This window comes from Neodiprion pinetum, chromosome 7 (genome assembly GCF_021155775.2).
Source record: "Neodiprion pinetum isolate iyNeoPine1 chromosome 7, iyNeoPine1.2, whole genome shotgun sequence".
Classification (NCBI taxonomy): Eukaryota; Metazoa; Arthropoda; class Insecta; order Hymenoptera; family Diprionidae; genus Neodiprion; species Neodiprion pinetum.
The window spans coordinates 16,020,006-16,039,118 of NC_060238.1; the positions used below are offsets into that span (position 1 = coordinate 16,020,006).

A 19,113-nucleotide genomic window follows, 5' to 3' on the forward strand; every position below is an offset into this window, starting at 1 on the left:
TCACAAACCTTACGCCTCGTCAACTTTCAACAACAGCGATAAAATTCAAATTACCGTTCAGCATTAGGATTTATGCATATTACCCAACAAAAGCTTGGTACATATCCATGGACGACTCCTCAAACCTGATGGTACAGCTACTGTGAACACACAGCTCGTAAACAACGCCATCTGTCATCTGTTAGAAGAAATTCGTTACAAAATTAATGCAGTTGAGATTGATAGAAGCAAGAACGTTGGCTTGAAAAGTCTCATGAAGGGTTACGCTTTCCTGCACCCTGGTCAGACTTAGCTGATGGAGAACGTTGGATGGCTTGATGTAAAAGAGAAGAAAAAATTAACCGATGCCGAGGGTAATTTTGACGTACTGATACCGCTCAGCATGATATTGGGTTTTGCTGAAGACTACCGCAAGATCGTTGTCAACGCTGAACATGAGTTAACTTTGACGAGATCAAAAACTGACGTCAACGCAATCATGCAGACTCAAGAGGAGGAATTCAAAATCACGATCAATGCAGTGGAATGGCTAATACCGTATTTGAAACTCGCGGATCAGAAAAAAGTTGACCTACTAAATTTCATTCAGAGAAATCCGCCTATTTCGATAAGCTTCCACAGATGGGAATTGTACGAATATCCCTCACTTCCCACAACATCGAAACATGTTTGGACTGTGAAAACTTCCACTCAGCTTGAAAAACCTCGTTACGCCATTTTGGGTTTCCAAACAAGTCGAAAGAACAAGACCGGCAAGAACGCAAGTCATTTCGATCATTGCAATATCACGGACGTCAAACTATTTTTAAACTCTCAATCTTATCCGTACGGTAACCTGAACCTCAACATAAGTCGTAATCTGTACGCGCTCCCGGACGAGATGCACGCAAACTTCCAAGCTACCTACTACGACAAGAACCCCGAGCCGTTGCTGAGAAAGAGTGAATTCCTTCAAGACGTCCCCTTATTCGTTATCGACTGTTCAAAACAAAATGAATCTTTGAGGTACGGACCTGTCGACATCCGTCTTGAATTTGAAGCTAAAGCCAACTTTCTCGCTGAAACACCGGCGTGATGCTTGATTGTTCACGGTCGTATTGTCGAATACAACCGGCTCAGTGGTAGAGTGAAGAAGTTGGTATAAAAGCTGACCCGTTATCACCATCTCGCGAAGTTCAAAGATGGAGCTCATCGTTGACATACAAGGCTTTCGTAGACCTTTCAACAGTACCTTTACATTGAAAGATTTGGCTTTAATTCCAATCTTCTCGGAAGCATCTCCATCAACGTTTTTCTTCAAGCCACCTTACGAATGGGATTGTCTGGACGTAAAATACAAAAACCAAAATTCTTGGTTAGAACGCGATTTTCACGGTCGACCTTGGAGATGTGGAACCATACCGTTTGAGGAAGTTGAGTGGACCATCGAAGACAGGCTGTGCAAAGCTGAAAACGTGTACGTAAAAGGAGAAGAAAAACGAGATTGGTTGCTTAAAATTGTTCCGAAAGTTTAAATCATTGATATGCTGGACTTTGACTGTCCGTCGCTTCAAACCTTGCAAAAAACTTCAGCTGTTTCTCTAAGATCCGACGTTTATATCATACCCAACGCAATCTGTGCAGCACAAAAAGTTTCGATACTTCAAAATTGGCTAAAAATCATCATAATGTTCGGATGACGAGGGTGTACGATTTGTGTTACTGCGCAGAAGCGTCTACAAGAACGGTCCCGCATTCCTGGCGAATATATCATCCCGGTTATGATACTGTTAAATTGAATTATTGTACTATCGTTGTGAAGTAATTGTCAACTGTACCCTAAAAATTGTACTCAATAAAACTGTTTTTTAAAGAATATTCATGGAATAATTTTACACCTTGACCTCCACCTTAGCTCTTTGAAGAGAATTTTTTTCAACACAAAGCTTATGTAACAAGGGGAGTGTCAAACTTGGGAATCGCAGATTTCCATCACTTTTATATATATTGTAGGGCAGGGTCCCCTCAATAAATATATAAAACGGCAAGACGCCATTCGTTTTTATTATTGAGAAATTTCAACTCAAAGTTCTATATGTAACTTAAGTAGAAGGAACCTTTTTACCGGTTGCAGCAATAGTTCCGTGGCGTAGCGGTAACGCTCTTGCTTACTGAGCGACTTTTTTTTTGATAATATTGATTACTTTGTTATTATAATTATTACAAATCCTATTTTTATCATTTTTTGTATTTTTTCCTAACTTAAAAATAAAAAAATAATTTATAGAAATATTAATTATGAATTATTTATTTTTGTATTAAATAATTTATATAAAAAAAAAAAAAAAAGTAACTCTAACGGAACTTAAACAGCCGTTCGGTCCCTCAGTAAGCAAGAGCGTTACCGCTACGCCACGGAACTATTGCTGCAACCGGTAAAAAGGTTCCTTCTACTTAAGTTACATATAGAACTTTGAGTTGAAATTTCTCAATAATAAAAACGGATGGCGTCTTGCCGCTTTATGTATTTATTGAGGGGACCCCGCCCTACAATATATATAAAAGTGATGGAAATCTGTGATTCCCAAGTTTGACACTCCCCTTGTAAGATTCAACCTTGCTCTCCATCCTTGACCGAGTTGTATTCAAACCGAGTTGTGTTTTTCATTCCTAGAGCGATAGTAACCCAACACCGCAGATCCGTGGCTCTGAATGTATACTACCGCAGCTATCGGTCGACCTTGCACTCTGGTCTTGACTGAACCCGTCCAAAATTCATCGTAGAGTTCACATCACAGTTACAAGACGCAAACGCAGCTCGAAACCCTTCATCGTTGCTTAGTGGTGTTCGAAGTAGCATTTTCTTAGATTTCAAGACTAAATTCTAGATACAATTACAAGGTACACAACGTACGTAGGATTAAAGCTATACAGGATGGTTTAACGATAAATGTGAAAATATCCTAATTTCAATCTTTTTTTTGTTCATTGAACGTGAGACTCCCACAAGATACTGGATATTTGCATGTGATACTCAGATTATACGTATACGAATTCAAGTTGATCGTACGGTCCACCAAGATAGCGTAAATGCAACCGTATCTCCTTACTGGATGTCGTCACCTTCTGGTAAAAATCCTCATCTTCTTGGAGGGCCTTGGTCAGTCGGTTCGGTGGAAAAATCGTATAAGAGTCCTTCAAGTCCAGAACGATTTTATCACCAAATTTCGTTTTAACCCGACGAACGTCACTGACTCGGTATTCAAAGTATAATTCGAGGTCTGAAAGCTTTTTCAAGGGCAGAAGTGTCTCTGGGCGAGCGACTTTGTTTATCTTTGAAAAGTCCATGATCGTTACTGTCGAGTTGTATGTGCTCAAAATCTCTTGTCAGTTGATTGAGTTCAGATCTGATTTTCAGCAGATGTTTTACTTCTCCAATATTCTTGATGAGCAGTTCTGGTCGTTCCTCCAATTCACGTTGTTGTTCCAAAACACTTTTCATTTGCAAGAAGAACAGCTTCAGACTGGCGATGAAGTTTTCACTTTCGACTTATATAACGTTCCTCCATCACATAATTTGAAATTTGGTGGGTGGTAAGAAATGTCACGTGGTCGATATCAAATACGTATGCTTGTGTATGCGCGCGCACCTTTCAGCATTCTTGGTGCGATAGTTACCCAAAACCGCAGATCCATGGCTCTGAATGTACCGCGGCTATCGGTCGACCTTGCACTCTGTTCTTGACTGAAAGCGTTCAAAATTCATCGTTGAGTGCACATGACAGTTACAAGCCAAAAAAATGTTACGTGGTTCATATCAAACCGACATCCGAGTAAGTGGAAAACAATTCTCAGAACCATTAATTTTGGAATGTCGCGTGGTTGATACCGTGGGAAAGGAATGTGAGGTGGTCGATGTTACACATCAGCGATATCCGAGTGGATAAAAAACAATTCTCGGGACCATTAATTTTGGAATGTCACGTGGGTGATAAGGTGGGAGAAGAATGTGGGGGTGGTTGATGTTACACATCAGTAGTCCTACCGTGGAAAAGGAATTTGGAGTGGTTAATGTTACACATCAGCAGTCCTATCGTGGAAAAAGAATGCGGGACGGTAAAAAAGTTCTCACCACCGCTGCACCCTCGACCGTTGACAGACGAGCACTACATAAAGACTTCGACCTTCGGTCGATAAGATTGTCGGTAAAACAGCATGATTTTGACCTTTGACCGATAAGAATTGTTGGTAAGGCAGTGCGATTTTTACCGTCGACCGATACAACTGTCGGTAAGGTTGCATGGTTTTGACCTCAAATCGGTACGGCAGACTGTGACGTCATCGCGGAAAAGGGCTTGAGTCTGGGGAGAATGTCAGTAAGTGTCGATAACAGAAATCTGTAAGTAGAACCCCTATTGCCATACTGCTGACAAAGATACGATATATTGCAAGTAATTTCGTGGCTTCACAAATTAGAAAAGGAACCTCACTTACGTGAAAAGAAGATAAAACCGGCACCGAAGATGCGGTAATAAAGCGAGAAACGGAATTTACGGATAGCGATAACAATGACTAGATACTTCGAGAGCACGTCTTTCGAGAGCGGAAACTGAGCGCAGAGTGTCGAGACGTGCGACGATCCTGATTTCCGTCGTGCTGCTGTCACATGATTCTCCCTTAAATTCGCGTTATTCTGATTGGGCCAGCAGGTCGCATAGGTCGGGTCTACAGGTAGGCGGCGATAACCCCCCGCCACTTGTTTTTCTTCTTCCTCGCTAACAGGTATTGCGGTATCGGCACGTCGGCGGTGGTCGAATATGTTTCCATCAGCTGTGCTGTATCGTTGGTGAGAGGGGAAGTCGTACCGCTCATGTGTCGCGATATTGATGTGTGCGAGAATATTGCGATACCGATATTTTGGACTTGCGATCGATTGTACTCCACTCCTTGCTTTACTGGTCCTCCCCGTAGTGGCTATTTTGTTAGCGCCGCATCCCGGCACTCGCTCATCGGAGCCCTTATGCTGGAACAATCTGGTGGTGATGGCCCTTGACCCGGATCCGCACACTATATTTACCAGATCCACGTCGTCAGCATAGTCTAGCGTATTCCACGCCACAGCTCTTCGATAGGACGGTTTATGAAGAGACAACCGTCTCTTTTTTTGATAGACAACGAGTCAGTAGATGACATGGTCGGTTCAGCTCCAGGCTGATAAGTATCGTCGACAGGAGGCTTCATTGTGTTTTTGACGCACAGCCCTGTACGCCATTTGGCGATGCATCCGAGCGGTAAAAGCGTCGAATCGTGGTTCGGCTCCTGGCGATAAGTCTCAAATAGTTGGAGGTACTGTTTGTACATCACGCACGACCCTGTTCACAACTTAGATAGGCATCCATCGGGAGTGGTTTCAGCGGTGTTCGTTCGGCTGTAGTCGGTGGTCGCCGGTGTTGAGCTGGTACGTGACCCCTGTCAGAAAGTGTCCTAGTATCTTGAAGCGGAAGTCTCGGAGTCGGTTCTCGTAGAGCGTTACAAAATTAGAAAATATAATAGAATTAGCCTAATAAAGACAATTTCACTTGAAGATAACGAGTGGTTCTTTCTGGAGTATTGGCCTCAGACGTGCTTTCGGTATTTTTAGCGATATTCCGTACGTAGTGAAGTGCGATAGTTAAACCATGTAATGCGGTACGAAATACCACATCACAATATATTTAACTACAATAAATTATGTTCATATTTTTTCCTACGCATGATATTTACATTTTTTGTTTTGTTGAATAGACAGAACGATTTCGCGAGAAAGACTCCGTGCACTCCATAACATACTACTTTTTCAACCGCTGACCATTTTCGAAGGCGCAGTTGTATCCCGTTGAAACGTTTTCATAATAATCACAGCACCAACCCGCCTCTTCCATATGTTCCAGTTTTTCCAGTGATGGTGGTGAAATGTGTAAATCTTTCATGTTCATTACTTGTTTTGCCCCGTCAAGGATTTTCGTCAGCCACCGTTTCTTCTCCTCACCTTTGACATATATATAGCATGCATATTTAACAGCCTTTGTTACAATTTTCTGCACCTCAGCATAAGGTTCGATTCCCGCATTCCATGGTATTCCGTGAAAATTGCGTGTTAGCCAAGCGTTAGTAGCTTTGTGTTCAGCTGGTAGATCTGCCCAAGCGTACGGTGGTTTGAAGAGAATGCGACTCAAACCCGATGAGTTTATGGTTATGATGCAAAGTTCCTTGGGTATAAATTTATCGTCGGGGGCAACCAATCTTTGAATGTCTATGATCATCTCCATATTGCAAGCTGGAACAGTGCTTTTTGTTATGCTTTTGCCGACTATGCTCATCTGTCATACAAAAATTCAAATTTGTTGTATTCGCCCCCTTGATATTTCATTCGTAGAATGCCCTCGATTATCGTATTCTGCATCTCATTGAATCGCACGACATCATTTTCCATGAGACTTACGATTCGGGGGGGGGGGGGGGGGTAAAAATATTTCGAATTGCTCATTCAGCGCGAGAAGAATACTCGTGCCGTACTTAGTATTTACATGTCTTACCCCCCTCACGCTGTACTCCTCCCCAACCTCCAGATCTGACATTCTCTTAGTGGGTAGCGGTTCCAGGCGACAGACGAGGTTGATTCTATTTAGATCCGTCACGTTCGATGTAGATTTCATAAATTTGACGTACTATGGATACTGAAGTTCACAATAGGAAAATTATGAGAACAATATAACGTGTTGAATGAGGTCGCGATTTATATACCAACCAACCACACTCTCCCCCCACAATAAATTCTTGAAAGTGAAAGTTTACGAATCATCATCAACATTCCCGGCCCATCTGATTGCGGTGTCGCCATCCCGTCAACTAGCACAAAAGAATATATTCGAAGTATTTCAAAAATATTATTTTTGAAACGGTATATTCCGCTGGCCATTTTGCAATACCGCCCCGTCATCCTGCATCGTCATCCTGCGTTGCAATCCTGCCCGCCATGTTGTTGTTTTCATGCGTTAGGCTGGGCTGGGTTAGGTTGGGTTAGCAACCTGCTCCGATATCATGTCTGCCATCTTGCCCCGCCATCTTGTTGTTTACATTGGTCGGGTTGGGTTAGGATAGGATAGGTCAGGTTGGGTTAGGTAAGGTTAGGTTCGTCCACGTCGGCTGTCACCTTGTCGTGGTGTAGGGGCTTGATGGCCGCGATGAATCTTGAGGACCCTGTGCCACGGGACTTCAAAATCCCAGGGCGGAAGTGATACTAGAGGAGCGTCCATTAAGAACAGCCGGCCCAGCCTCCAGGGCCTGGGTATGTGAATGGTGACACAAACGGGTGATGAGTGCATGGGATGTGGTCGGGGCCCCTGAGGATATTCTCCTGAGACTAGACAAGGTAGGAATAGTAAACCGACCCACCGGGGCTTCGGAAAATGTCAGTACCTTCACCGGGCCGTGGCTTCCTAGGAAACCACAGGCCCGAAGTGGGAGAACCGCTTTCCACAGCTGGCCAGAGCCAATTAGGGGGTTGAATCTAGGGCCTCGGGCGCACGCATGGAGGGTGACCTGATCAGTATTTCCTCATACCCGAAGCCGGTAGGGTACATCCGGCAAGGTCTCACCCGAATGGCGGCCTACCCTGACTCAGATTGACGGGGGAATCCCCGGACGGAAGACCCTAAAGAAGTAGGGGGGTAGGGAGGATCGCATGGATAGGGTCGACCAACCGATAAGCTGATAGCAGCTTCCATGCGAGCATAGGATTAGGGCTTTTTCCGGCAGAGAAAGATGCTGCACCGAGGTGCAGCTGTCATGATGGCCGAACCGTCGTCAAAATTCAAATACGCAAATATGGATCGTTTCCAACAACAAAACAAACAAATCATGACGCAATGGAGTTTGAGGAGTTCGAGGTGGATCCCTTCGCGAGGAGGTGTGACATCCGCCGATCACCCCCGTCAACACCGACGGGTGACCTGGAAAACCAGGGGATGGAAGTAGCGTCAGTGCCGGCAAGTGGGACATCACCGGTACTCATCGATCTGGAGCTATCGACGCCGGGAGCACAGGAGAGGGCGCCCAAGCCAAGGAGAGCGATCACCAAGGCTAGGAAGGATGGAGATAGCACCAGAAGCGGACCGCTCTGGGGGGTTGCTATGACCCTGGACCTGGGCAGGGCGGCTCAAAAGGTCCCACGGCTGCAAACAGCAGCAGCAACAGCAACAACACCGGAAGAGGAGATGGGTAGCCGAGCGATCGACACCCTGGAAAAAATCATCGCGGGGATGCTTCAGTTCATACAGGAGCACAAAAATGCCCACGTGGAGCCCAAGGACTCCATAGCCAAGGCGGACCTGGTGATGAAGAAGGTAGAGCGGAACTGGGCGTGGTTTAATGCGGAGTTGGGCAGGCCGAGCACTGGCGCTCTTGGTGGGTTAGTGGCAATGGCCACGTGGACCGAAGGAGGTAGAGGTGCGAGGAATGACGGCCAACAAGAAGCAGCCCGGACTGCGGACGGCCCGGTAGCCGGATCCCCAATAAATATAAATATAAGCAGCAAAAGAAAGCTGACTTCCCCGTGTGCGGGGGCCGTGGAGAGGAGGCAGTGCCCGGAGGCATACCAGGAGGTAGAAAGGGAAGCTCAGGCAGCCAAACCCACTGTGGAATGGACGGGGGTGGATAAGAGGGTCCGACCCACGAGAAACAGAGGGGCTGCGAAATCACAGCACCACCAGCTGAGAAAATAGCAGCAGGGGAGCCAGCAGGGACTCCTGAAGGTCGGCAGGAGAAGGACGGTGAGGCCGGACGCGGTCGTCATCAGGACGGAAGGAGAGGGGGCCAGTTACGCTGGGATCCTAAAGCAAATCAAGGGAAAGGTGGACTCAGAAAAAGCTGGGGCCCAGGTGGCTACAGTGAAAAGGACCAGGGGCGGAGACGTCCTAGTGGAGTTGAAAAAGGGTAGCTCCGGGGTTCAGTCCCTCAGGGACGCAGTGGCTGATGTGCTGGGCCAAGGTGCCAAGGTCTCAGCCCTGGAACCCACCTTCACGGTGGAGATTAGAGACCTAGATGAGGTCACCGAGGCCCTGAAAGCCTCACTCCTACGGGCCGAGCCGAGGGAGGGCATCAGAACGCGGAAGGGATATAGCGGTACCCAGGTGGCGCTAATCCGACTGCCGCAGAAAGTGCCGCGAAAACTCCTAGCGGCGGGTAAGGTCAAGGTCGGCTGGACAGTCTGCAGGATCCGTGAAAGGATAATGGGGGACAGATGTTTCCGCTGCCAGGGCTACGGACATCAGCGCGCGGACTGCAAGGGGATCGATTGCTCCAGCAACTGCCGGAGGTGTGGCAGGCAGGGGCACATGGAAAAAGACTGCGAGAGCAGCCCGAAATGCGCGCCCTGCCAAAATCAGAGCTGGAGGGACGACCACTTCGCAGGCAGTGAAAAATGCCGTGTGTTTAAGGAAGAGCTGGCAAAGGCTAAACTAAAGTACAACAGGGAGGCGGCCCTTGAAGCCCACACACCAAAGAAAGGGGGAACCGTGGATCTGGAACTGGCACTTCTCTCCCCTAGCAATCGGGAGGTGGAGTTCAGGAGGAGACTCGGGGCACCGTGGGCGTAATGCCAGGCATAAGTGCAAACAAGGGTCCCGGGGCGGTGCCTGGAGTGGGCATACTCCAGATAAACCTGAACAGCAGCCAGGCCACCCAAGACTTGCCTACCCAAACTGTTGCGGCCATGGGGGCCAGTATACTGCTGGTATCTGAGCCTAGCAGGGCGGGGAGGAAAGGTAACTGGCTAGTGGACACAAGGGGGGACGCGGCCATCCTAGGGACGTAAAACCTGATCAGCAGCCTGATGCTGGGTGGGAGAGGTGAAGTTTTCGTGTGGGTGAGAGTGAGCAGCACGAGTGTCTTCAGCTGCTACTTCTCGTGCAACACCTCGACGCAAGCCTTGGACATGCAGCTGGACGGCCTCGACGAGGCAGTCAGGGCGGCGGGGGGTAGAATCCTCATAGCAGGCGACTTCAACGCGAAGTCACCGCTATGGGGATCCGATAGATGGGACGAGAGAGGCGAGATCGTTGCTGAGTTCCTGGCCAGACTTGACCTCTGGCCCACAAACATGGGAGACGCCCCAAACTGGAGCAGGGAAGCCACCGGCGCGAAGTCGATCATCGATATCACGGTTGGCAACCCCGGAGTGGCCGCTGAGATACGAGGATGGAGGGTCCTTGCAGAAGAGAGCCTGAGCGACCACCGCTACATCCACATGGAGTGGGCGCCGTGCGGGAGAACATGGGTGAAGGACGGAAGCGGCAGACAGCGAGTCGACAAGGGATGGGTCGTCAGGAAACTGGACAAGGCTGCCATGACAGCCTACGTCGGGGATGAAAAGCGGAAACACGGGCGAGGCCCGACTGGGGCCGATAAAACAGAAGTGGACGCACTCATGGGCGTCATCACCAGGGCATGCGATGCGGGAATGCCAAGAAGGAGGCCCCTGCATGGCAGGACTGCAGCTCACTGGTGGACGAACAAAATCGCTCAACTCCGTCGAGAATGCATGAGAGCCAGAGAAGCCCCGGTGTAGGCCGACGCCCTAAGCGTGGCGAGAAACAGGAGCAGACTGGAGGCTTCGGGAAGGGCCAGCGCACTGCGAGTTGTGTCTGCATACCGCACTGTTTCAACGCCGGCCGCTATGTTGCTGGCGGGCCTGATCCCGTTGCACCTGATGGCGGCCAAGCGAAAAAGAATCGCGGAGGCGGAAGCGAGAAGCGGGGCCCGTAGCAAGGCTGCTAGGGTCAGACTGAGACGGGAGGAGCGGGTTGAGACAACCGAGGAATGGGACAAGAAATTGGGCGAAGAGGAGAAGAGGGCATGGACGAGGGAGGCAATACCCTCGGTAGTACCCTGGATCGACCGGAGACACGGCCAGATGGAGTTTCACCTGACCCAAGGCCTGACGGGGCACGGGTGCTTCGATGCATATCTCCATCGAATAGGCAAGGAAACGACACCACGGTGCCACCACTGCGAAGCCGCTGCGGACAACGCGAAACAGACGTGGTTCGTATGCCCGGCATGGGTGGCACCGAAGGAAGAAATGTGGAGCGCGACCGGACCAACCATGAATATCCGGGAAATAGTGCGCGCCATGTTCAGAGGGGCGGAACAGTGGAACGCGGTGGCTGACTACATCAGACAAGTACTCCGAGACAAGGAGGAGGCCGAAAGGGACAGGAGGGGGGAACGACCAAGCAGGAGACCCAATCCGGGTACGCCTTCGTGATCCACGGCGTGCGGTTGTGACCTGGCATACAGGCACGCCGTATGCTTCAGGAGCGCGGGCTACCTCAGGGACGGTGCGACCGAGCCTATAGCCAGCGACATAAGTGTGGAACAGGTCAGGATCGTGGGTCTGGCGGCCAGGCACGCCGACGAGGAAATCGGGAGAGGACCGCCTGCGGTCAAAGCAACAATGCTGGGTAGCGAGGGTGCAAGGGTCCGGATGACCTACGGGGACGTAAACTACGTAGGCAACAACCGGGCTATCTTGTACCTGAAGCGAAGGTACGGAGGCCAACAGAAGCTGACGAACTCGTGCAGTCCAGTGAACATGCAACCGCCGGGGCCAGACGTTGTGTTCCTCGACGGTGTGGTTTTCACCGCCAGTTGCCAGTGCGTCAGCTGGGACGAGCATGCGAGGATGTTCCCGCACTACCGATCCACGGTGGATGAAGAGGCCACCTGCTCGGACTGGCGGCTGGCCAGGACGCTGGCGGCTGGCCAGGACGCAGACGTCGCAGGCAAGTGTGCAGGAGCTAACTTGGGGCCACGTGAGCACTTCCAGCAACATGCTCTGCAGAAAAGGCTAGCAGTGCGCAGGGAGACTCAAAGTGTGTGCAGGAAGCTCAGGACAGAAGACTAGTGACACGGGCAGGTAGACAATTTGGCAGAACAATTAGTGCGAAGCCAATGAACGTAGTGTAGTGTTAAGTGTAGTGCGAAGTGTGACTACGGACAAGGTCGCCGGAACACAGACATCAGCGAATTTCGTGCCAACAGTAGTCACAACTGAAACTAGAAGAGTGGAGGAAAGGGAAAGCTGACCGAGGCGCGACAGTTTGGCCGAGATGGTCAATGTCACGTCAAGGTAAGCGGGAGAGAGAGGCCAAGAGATCGGCCAGCCACAGGGACGAAGTACAGTAATGCGAGAGCGGGTCCGCCCTGTCCTGGGTGAGGAGCGGCGGAGGGGTTTTAGCCGGTAGGAATCCGGCATTATCCGACGACATCCAAGAACATCCGGATGTCTTTTGAAAATGTCTTCTTCACCGCTAAAAAAAAAAAAAAAAAAAGGTTATGTTAGGTTAGGTTAGGTCAGTAACACACCGACTACTTGCCCCTTCATCTCGTTCGCCATCTTGCATGTCAGTCAGACATCTTGTATGTTAGCTTGGGCCGGTAACAAAACGACTATAGGCGAGGTGCGTCCTGCAGCACTATATTCGGTCGGTAAGTCAGTTTGAGCCAGAACCCCCCTTATATAACTACCCGGAAAAAAATGAACTCTATAAGGAAACTTAGACCTACGTGTGCTAGTCGTCTCCTTGATAGTAAACAATAAACCAAAAACCAAAAACAAAATCTTACCTGAAGCGCTAACCGTAATCGTCCTCTACTGTATACAGCGCTAATCGCCTACTTAAAAATAAACCACTAGACAAAAACTAAAACCAAAATCTCACTCGACGCGCTGACCGCGATCGTCTTCTACGAAATACAGCGTTAATCGCCAAACTACAATAATCATCCACTAGAGCAATAACTAAAACAAAACTTTATTCGACGCGCTAATTACACATCTAATAATTATTCGTAATTACTCGTTTCTCAACGGTGATCTTATGACGCTTATCGCGACGCATCCGAACCCAATCCATACTCGCAATTACCCCAGATTCACAAATCGCTGTGCTGAACCGAGCGCTCACGCATGACGACATGCGACCTACACGAGAGGTGACACTTTCACCTAAGCTGACTCGACGGGACCCCGTACAGCGGAATTTGGCTGCACTCAATTTGAAACAATAGTGTACTTGACTCAAAACTCTACTATATACCATACATAACCCAAATGTTACTCTACGCGTTATCGCGAGAACTCAGACTACGGCCATCAAACAAGGAGACCGGCAAACAGATTTCGAGTGCTCCACTAACTCAATTATTAACTGGCCAACCGTTGATCGGTGCGCCGATCTAAATCGTACTCGAAATATGTTTGCGAAGAATTTACAGCGCTTACCGCTTCGCAGACACCCCAAAAAACTCTCCGACGCCTGTCTTCGCCATAATGCCCTCCCAGCAATTCAAATTATCTTTTCTTCTACCAAACGCTTCGATACCACTATCGCAAGCTGTCGCCAGGGCTCAAGTGCAGAGCTTCGCTAATCGGAGCTGAAATCCATACATGTTTCGAACATAGGTGCTATTAGTCGTGAAAAATTCTTCTGATGTAATTGGTGTTCTCCTTACGAAATTCTTATAGCCTAACTTATCGCTATCGTTGACTCCCGCTGTCGCGGAACGCTGATTGGCTGTCCAGTTCTCCGGTGTCCCATCGTTAGACAGTGGCGTGGTGACGGCAGCGTGGTGAGGGGAGGCTACGGCTTGCCGGCCACCAAACGGGAGTCACGACCGCCTTGGTTTCCCTCGTCGCAGAGCTCTACGTTGACGCTCTCTCCGTAGCCTCGTGTGAGGCCCCCCTCTCGTCGCGATTCTTCGCGACTGTGATCCTATAACGCTGTTGAATTTGCCGTCGATCCCGTGTATTTTGTTGCATTTACTCGAAAAAAAAAACAAATAATAAACAAAAATCCTGAAAAGTTGTATTCGCCAGCCCGTAAAATATCCTCTCTTAGAGTATTGGATGCGTGACCTTCGTCCTGGCGCTCTTTTACGAAATGATTAGCGGTCTGATCGCGGAATCCCTAATTTCCAAGTTCCGCCTAGGGTTCGGGGGCCGTTTGAAACGCACAAAAAAAAAAAATGGCACGTTACAACTGATACTGATATTACATGTATCATAAGGCTAGAATTCAACTTGCGGGTCCCATTAAGAGCACTGACTTCGAAAGACATCGACCTTTCACTACAACCTTTCACTATTACCGAGTTATGCGATAAACTGCCTATGAATATAAGAATGGATGACAACATCGCCAGTTACTACTGACACCGCCTACAGTATAACTCACCTAGACCCGACGGTGAGATATTGGATGGTCCAACTCCCCTCATTAAAGACTGTCTATAATGCAACTATCGGCCCAAAAAAATGTAGACAATATGTGTAGAAAAATACTGATAGAATCCGTTACAATCATACAATTATATACTGTGACGACGAGCTGTCCAGTCCAAGTAGTCGCCAGCTGATACATGTACATAAAGAGCGACCCTGAGTAGAACCGAAGGGACTAGACTCAGACCGAGGCGTGCGACGAATTTTTCTTTTGATTGTAATCACTAGTACCATATTCTATCTGACCAGTGCAATAGTTCCAGGTTGGTGCAGCAAAGTGACCAAAACAAATGAATTGAATACTACATTAACCAAGAAATATTATAGTACTATCGCATATAATCACACTAAATATCGTTATTTGTATTATATTGTCTCGCACTTCTGACAATATTGAAATCGTTATTGCCGTGGTAACCATATTCCTAGAATTTCTTAGCAACTATACCAATCAAAATTCTTCTCATTGCACAGATATTCACGCACACTCCCCAATAAACTCATCATGGAACGCAAAATCGCAGTACTTGATTTTAGAATATACTCTCCTCCCCCGCGATTTGAGAATTACGTATAATGGAATATTCTCGGACTATTATCTGCAACGCTGAAACTTACCTACGGGATCCGTAGGCAGAGCACCGTCTCCTCAGGCCGGATTCGGTGGTCTCACCGGCGGGAGATTTGGGCACGATACGAGAAAGCGTAACGAAGCAGCGGAAAAGCTCTTTGATGTTGTAGTCGTCTTTCGCTGAACACTCCATTACCTTCGCTCGAAGCTTCGGCAACTCGCAGAAGAGCCACTCGCTAACATCCTCTATCCGCACCTCCCGTCGTGTTGGCGCTAGGTCCAACTTATTGCCGGCAATCACAATCGGCACTTCCTAGATTGGGTTGGAAATTAAAAATCTTTATATAGCACCAATATCACTACCATTTATTATTTTCATGTTTTAATTTTTGTTTGCATACGCTTATATGCGAATCGTTGCACAATCTGTTAATATTTTCAGTATGCAAATCTTAGAGCGACCAGAAACGCAGATTTGACACGCCCACTGAAAAGTAGAAAAACATTACCGGGTGGGCTGCGGATGGAATGGCTGGGGCGGGGAGGGGAGGGACGGAGGGTAAAGGGAATCTGTGGAGGTATGAGGGCATGTATATGTGGGTCCGAGGTTAAACCTGTCAAGATTTGAGGGCATATATGTGGGTTCGAGGCTAAATCTGTCAAGATCTGAGATCAGAATTCCTTCACCCTCTCTCCCTCCCTTCCCCACCACAGCCATTCCATCCGCGGCCTACCCTCCCCCTATTTAGCCTTTCACCCCCCGATATTCAAGCTTCAGCTTTCGACCTTCGACCTTCAATCTTCGACCTTTAATCGACCTTCGACCTTTTCAACGTTCATGCCTATAATTGTATATTTAAACCAGCAATTTACATCATATACATACTTGACTTAAGACTAATAGTCCCAAGGACAATAATATATACCCTGCAGAGACATTTAGCATGTCTGTGCGCAGGACTGGCGAAAGTAGATGGAGAAAAAAATAAGAAAATAGTTATTTAAGATATAACTAAGAAAGTTTATCAATAATAATATAATAAAATATAATGTGAATATAAAATAAAATGATCATTTTTGTTGTAGTTTCTCGATGCTTGAGTAGTTTCTTTGTGATATTTGGTAGCTCTTTATTTGCCTCTTTATATTTTTTTTACTACATTCTAATATTTTCAGCTCATGCGTGAGTCTGTTATAGCTCTTTATTCCCTGAATCACATGATTTTTAAAGCCTATAGTTTTGGAGGTCTTTGGTATAGCAATAGTTTTGTTTCTAGTATTGCTTCCCGATTGGGTGTATTTGGTTTTCAAGTCGTCATAATGATATAGCAGTGACTCCAATGTGTAAGTCTCGCGGATGTTTAGAGGTTCCATCAGATCAGCATTATTTCGTGCAATTATCTTCCATAGTCTGGGCTGGACCCTCTCAAGAGAGTCCATTATATTTCCGTATGCTCCACCCCATGCTATTATACCGTAGTGAGCTACACTTCCAAAAAGTGCGAGGTACATCATTACCAGAATTTTTTTATGAGCGAAATGCGATAGTCTCCAGAAAACGTAGAGCAAATATCTGGGTTTTTTAATAATGTGGTCTATTTGAAAATTCCACCTGAGATGACTATCAAAGATAACCCCTAAATACTTTGTACTCTGTACTCTCTTTATTTCCACACCGTTAATGGTAATTGCGAACTCGGTCGGAATGCTGACTTTATATGGCTATAACGATTTAACCTTTTATCCCACATATATACCATTATACCTGTGAAGCCTTAACCCTTCACCCTACGTATATGCCCTTATAGCTATGAAGGTTTAAGTATTTATCCTACGTATATATCTATGAAGATTTAACCCTTTACCCTACATATAGTATACCGTAACACCTATGAAGACTTCACCCTTCAACTTCTGTATACATATACCGGGACAATCTCTTGAAACTATACATACAATGCGCATGCGCGAGTTTTATCAGCTGCTCGGACAGGCTGGCCACTCCGAGTTTCAGCTGTCAAACTCTGTTTCTGATGGCGATGTAGTTCATACGACTTTTTAAGGTTAGAATCTCAAACAGTCGAGGTAGTGACTCGGAAAGTTGATGCTAATGCTCTTTGAAAATTGGCTTCATTCGACTGAAATGAGAAATCCGTTCAAATGCTGGGTGCTTTGAAGAAACGCAGCAGTTAGGTGGGAACATTTTATTTGATCACTTTTATTATTTCGTACATCAGAAATTACAATGAAATTATTTTCTATCAACAGGTGATACGGCCAAAATAATTACATCTCTAATATTTACTGTTATCTGCGTATTGAAATAATCACACGTACAAAGATCATCGCCACTTTCAAGCAACTCAGCAACTTTCTCACTCTCTTGTGATTTCAGGCGGTAATATTGAATTTTATCACTTTTGAAAATGGGACATTAAACCGAGCGTTCGAGAAAGTTAAATATGACACTATCTGTAACAGAACTGTGAATCTTTTTTTCTCGAAAATAGTTCAACAAAATTTACAAATAGTCGATAGTCAATGTATTTTTTCCGATCAATAAATTATTGCTACTACTATTAAAAATTTTCTAATGATTATCAGAGTTCATTTCGCAAATTTTCAATGATGTTTAATTAAATAAATGAAGAGAACCTAATACTCAAATTGAAAATTCAAGTAATATTAGATTTATTAAAATGATTTCTGTATTTTATGTTAGTGCGGTTCGAAACAAAGAAAATCTAATCGGAAGCGTAGAAACCAGGAACGTAGATCACATCCTATGACACAAGTTGAAAATCAACTTTCTCAAAATGCGCCTTAACGTCACAATTAGCTTCAAGGACAATCAGGTTTTAGAGTAATGTCAGAAAATTATTACGAGGATATTGACTTATCGGATTCAAGATTGTATCCCTTATTCCATCAAAATAAATTAATATCTAATTTTCAACGAAGTTTATGAAGATTCTTTTCCAAATAATGTAATCCGATACAATATCTTGTTCATAGTCCTCCGAACATCACCTTGTAACAAGGATATTTGGAAAGAGTCTCTTTTTTGCCGGAACCATTATAAAATTCTTGGTTTTCAATTCGTGCTACTGAATAACTTCTGCGTTTCAGATTCCATTTCAAATCTCAAATTGAGATTTTTTTTGCTCTAGACAATGCTAACATGAAATGCAGAAATAATGGCGGTAAATGGGGATTCACAAGCTGTCAGTCTTAGCGTAGGAACCTATAAAGAGTGTAAAATTGAATTTGGTTTCAAGTTATCGTGCAACTAGCTAGCCAGATGACACCGCCAACTAAGATTAAATTTAAAGACATTTTTAACCGAAGTTATTTAACAATTCTAGATTCAGATTGATTCAGTTTGCCTAGCAAAATTCAACCCCACAATCTAATTGAGGACTTGAAAAACTATTGATCTGAATTTAATGCCTAAGAGAGTAAAAGTAAACTTCAAAATAAGATATCAAATTAAATGGCATAAAGTTTGAACAACAATGCTGGTCAATAATAATGCTTAAATTACAATGGTGCACAGAATGATTCCTCGGTAGAATGAATTGGCGGCAACGGTTAAGTAACAAACTTATCGCTATTGGCTCGATCAAAGTAAAATGATGGGATATTCAGCCATTATCATCTGTAGTGTATCCCGCTCTTCAATTTTGCTTCAACTGATGTTAAAAAGGTGGCGATGGCCTGATAAAATTCACTCTGGCACCTGATATCTGACGGAACAACCAGGTTCGATGATTATAATGATTGCACCGCTCGAGAAACCAGGATCCTTGCCACCTAAACGTTTTGACCATCAGGTAAGGCATAATTTTCCTCGTATTAATCAAAGTTTAAACTTTGAGCCTGCCGAAAAAAAAAGAATTTCACTATTGAATCCATGTTAAAATATTGTCATTGTCAAAGATCACGTAATTGGAAATTTACTTACATGCTTCCGTGCCTTACAAATTTACTTAAGTCCAGACTCCTTCTTGTTAATGACATTTCACATTGAATGTCGGATTTTTTCTTTCAATGAATAACATCCAATTTCCCTATCATTTGATATTTGCGTCGGTCAAATATTTTCCGATATCGACCACGGTATTGCTGAACGATAGTATTCTTAGTATTCTTAGACAATTCACGATACGTAAAAATAAACAGCAACATAACCTCAATCCGCGGTTTTATGCACGAGAGATTTACAGCTCTTGAGTCTTGT

General features: G+C 45.8%; 3 protein-coding genes across 3 annotated transcripts in view; 2 read left to right on the top strand and 1 right to left on the bottom strand.

The window, feature by feature from the left end:
- The first annotated feature begins 295 nt into the window (after window positions 1-295).
- On the top strand, window positions 296-1,075 carry LOC138191318 (uncharacterized). The gene has a single exon (XM_069137965.1). It carries the CDS (start codon window positions 296-298, stop codon window positions 1,073-1,075), a length of 780 nt encoding a protein of 259 aa, XP_068994066.1.
- An 8,775-nt stretch (window positions 1,076-9,850) lies between these two features.
- LOC138191319 (uncharacterized) lies at window positions 9,851-10,585 on the top strand. The gene has a single exon (XM_069137966.1). The coding sequence runs from the start codon at window positions 9,851-9,853 to the stop codon at window positions 10,583-10,585; it is 735 nt and encodes a 244-aa protein (XP_068994067.1).
- A 1,371-nt stretch (window positions 10,586-11,956) lies between these two features.
- LOC124223701 (ras-like protein RAS2) overlaps window positions 11,957-19,113 on the bottom strand; it is a 308,087-nt gene continuing 300,930 nt past the window's right edge. The window contains exons 7-8 of the mRNA XM_046635934.1: window positions 14,921-15,186; window positions 11,957-12,329 (exon numbers count right to left, since the gene is read on the bottom strand). Coding sequence (XP_046491890.1) covers window positions 11,957-12,329; window positions 14,921-15,186 — 639 coding nt within the window. The remainder of the gene's footprint in view (window positions 12,330-14,920; window positions 15,187-19,113) is intronic.

What these genes read in the sequence shown, in the direction of transcription:
- LOC138191319 (XM_069137966.1), top strand. Translation starts at nt 9,851, where the DNA reads ATGCTGGGTGGGAGAGGTGAAGTTTTCGTGTGGGTGAGAGTGAGCAGC.
- LOC138191318 (XM_069137965.1), top strand. Translation starts at nt 296, where the DNA reads ATGGAGAACGTTGGATGGCTTGATGTAAAAGAGAAGAAAAAATTAACC.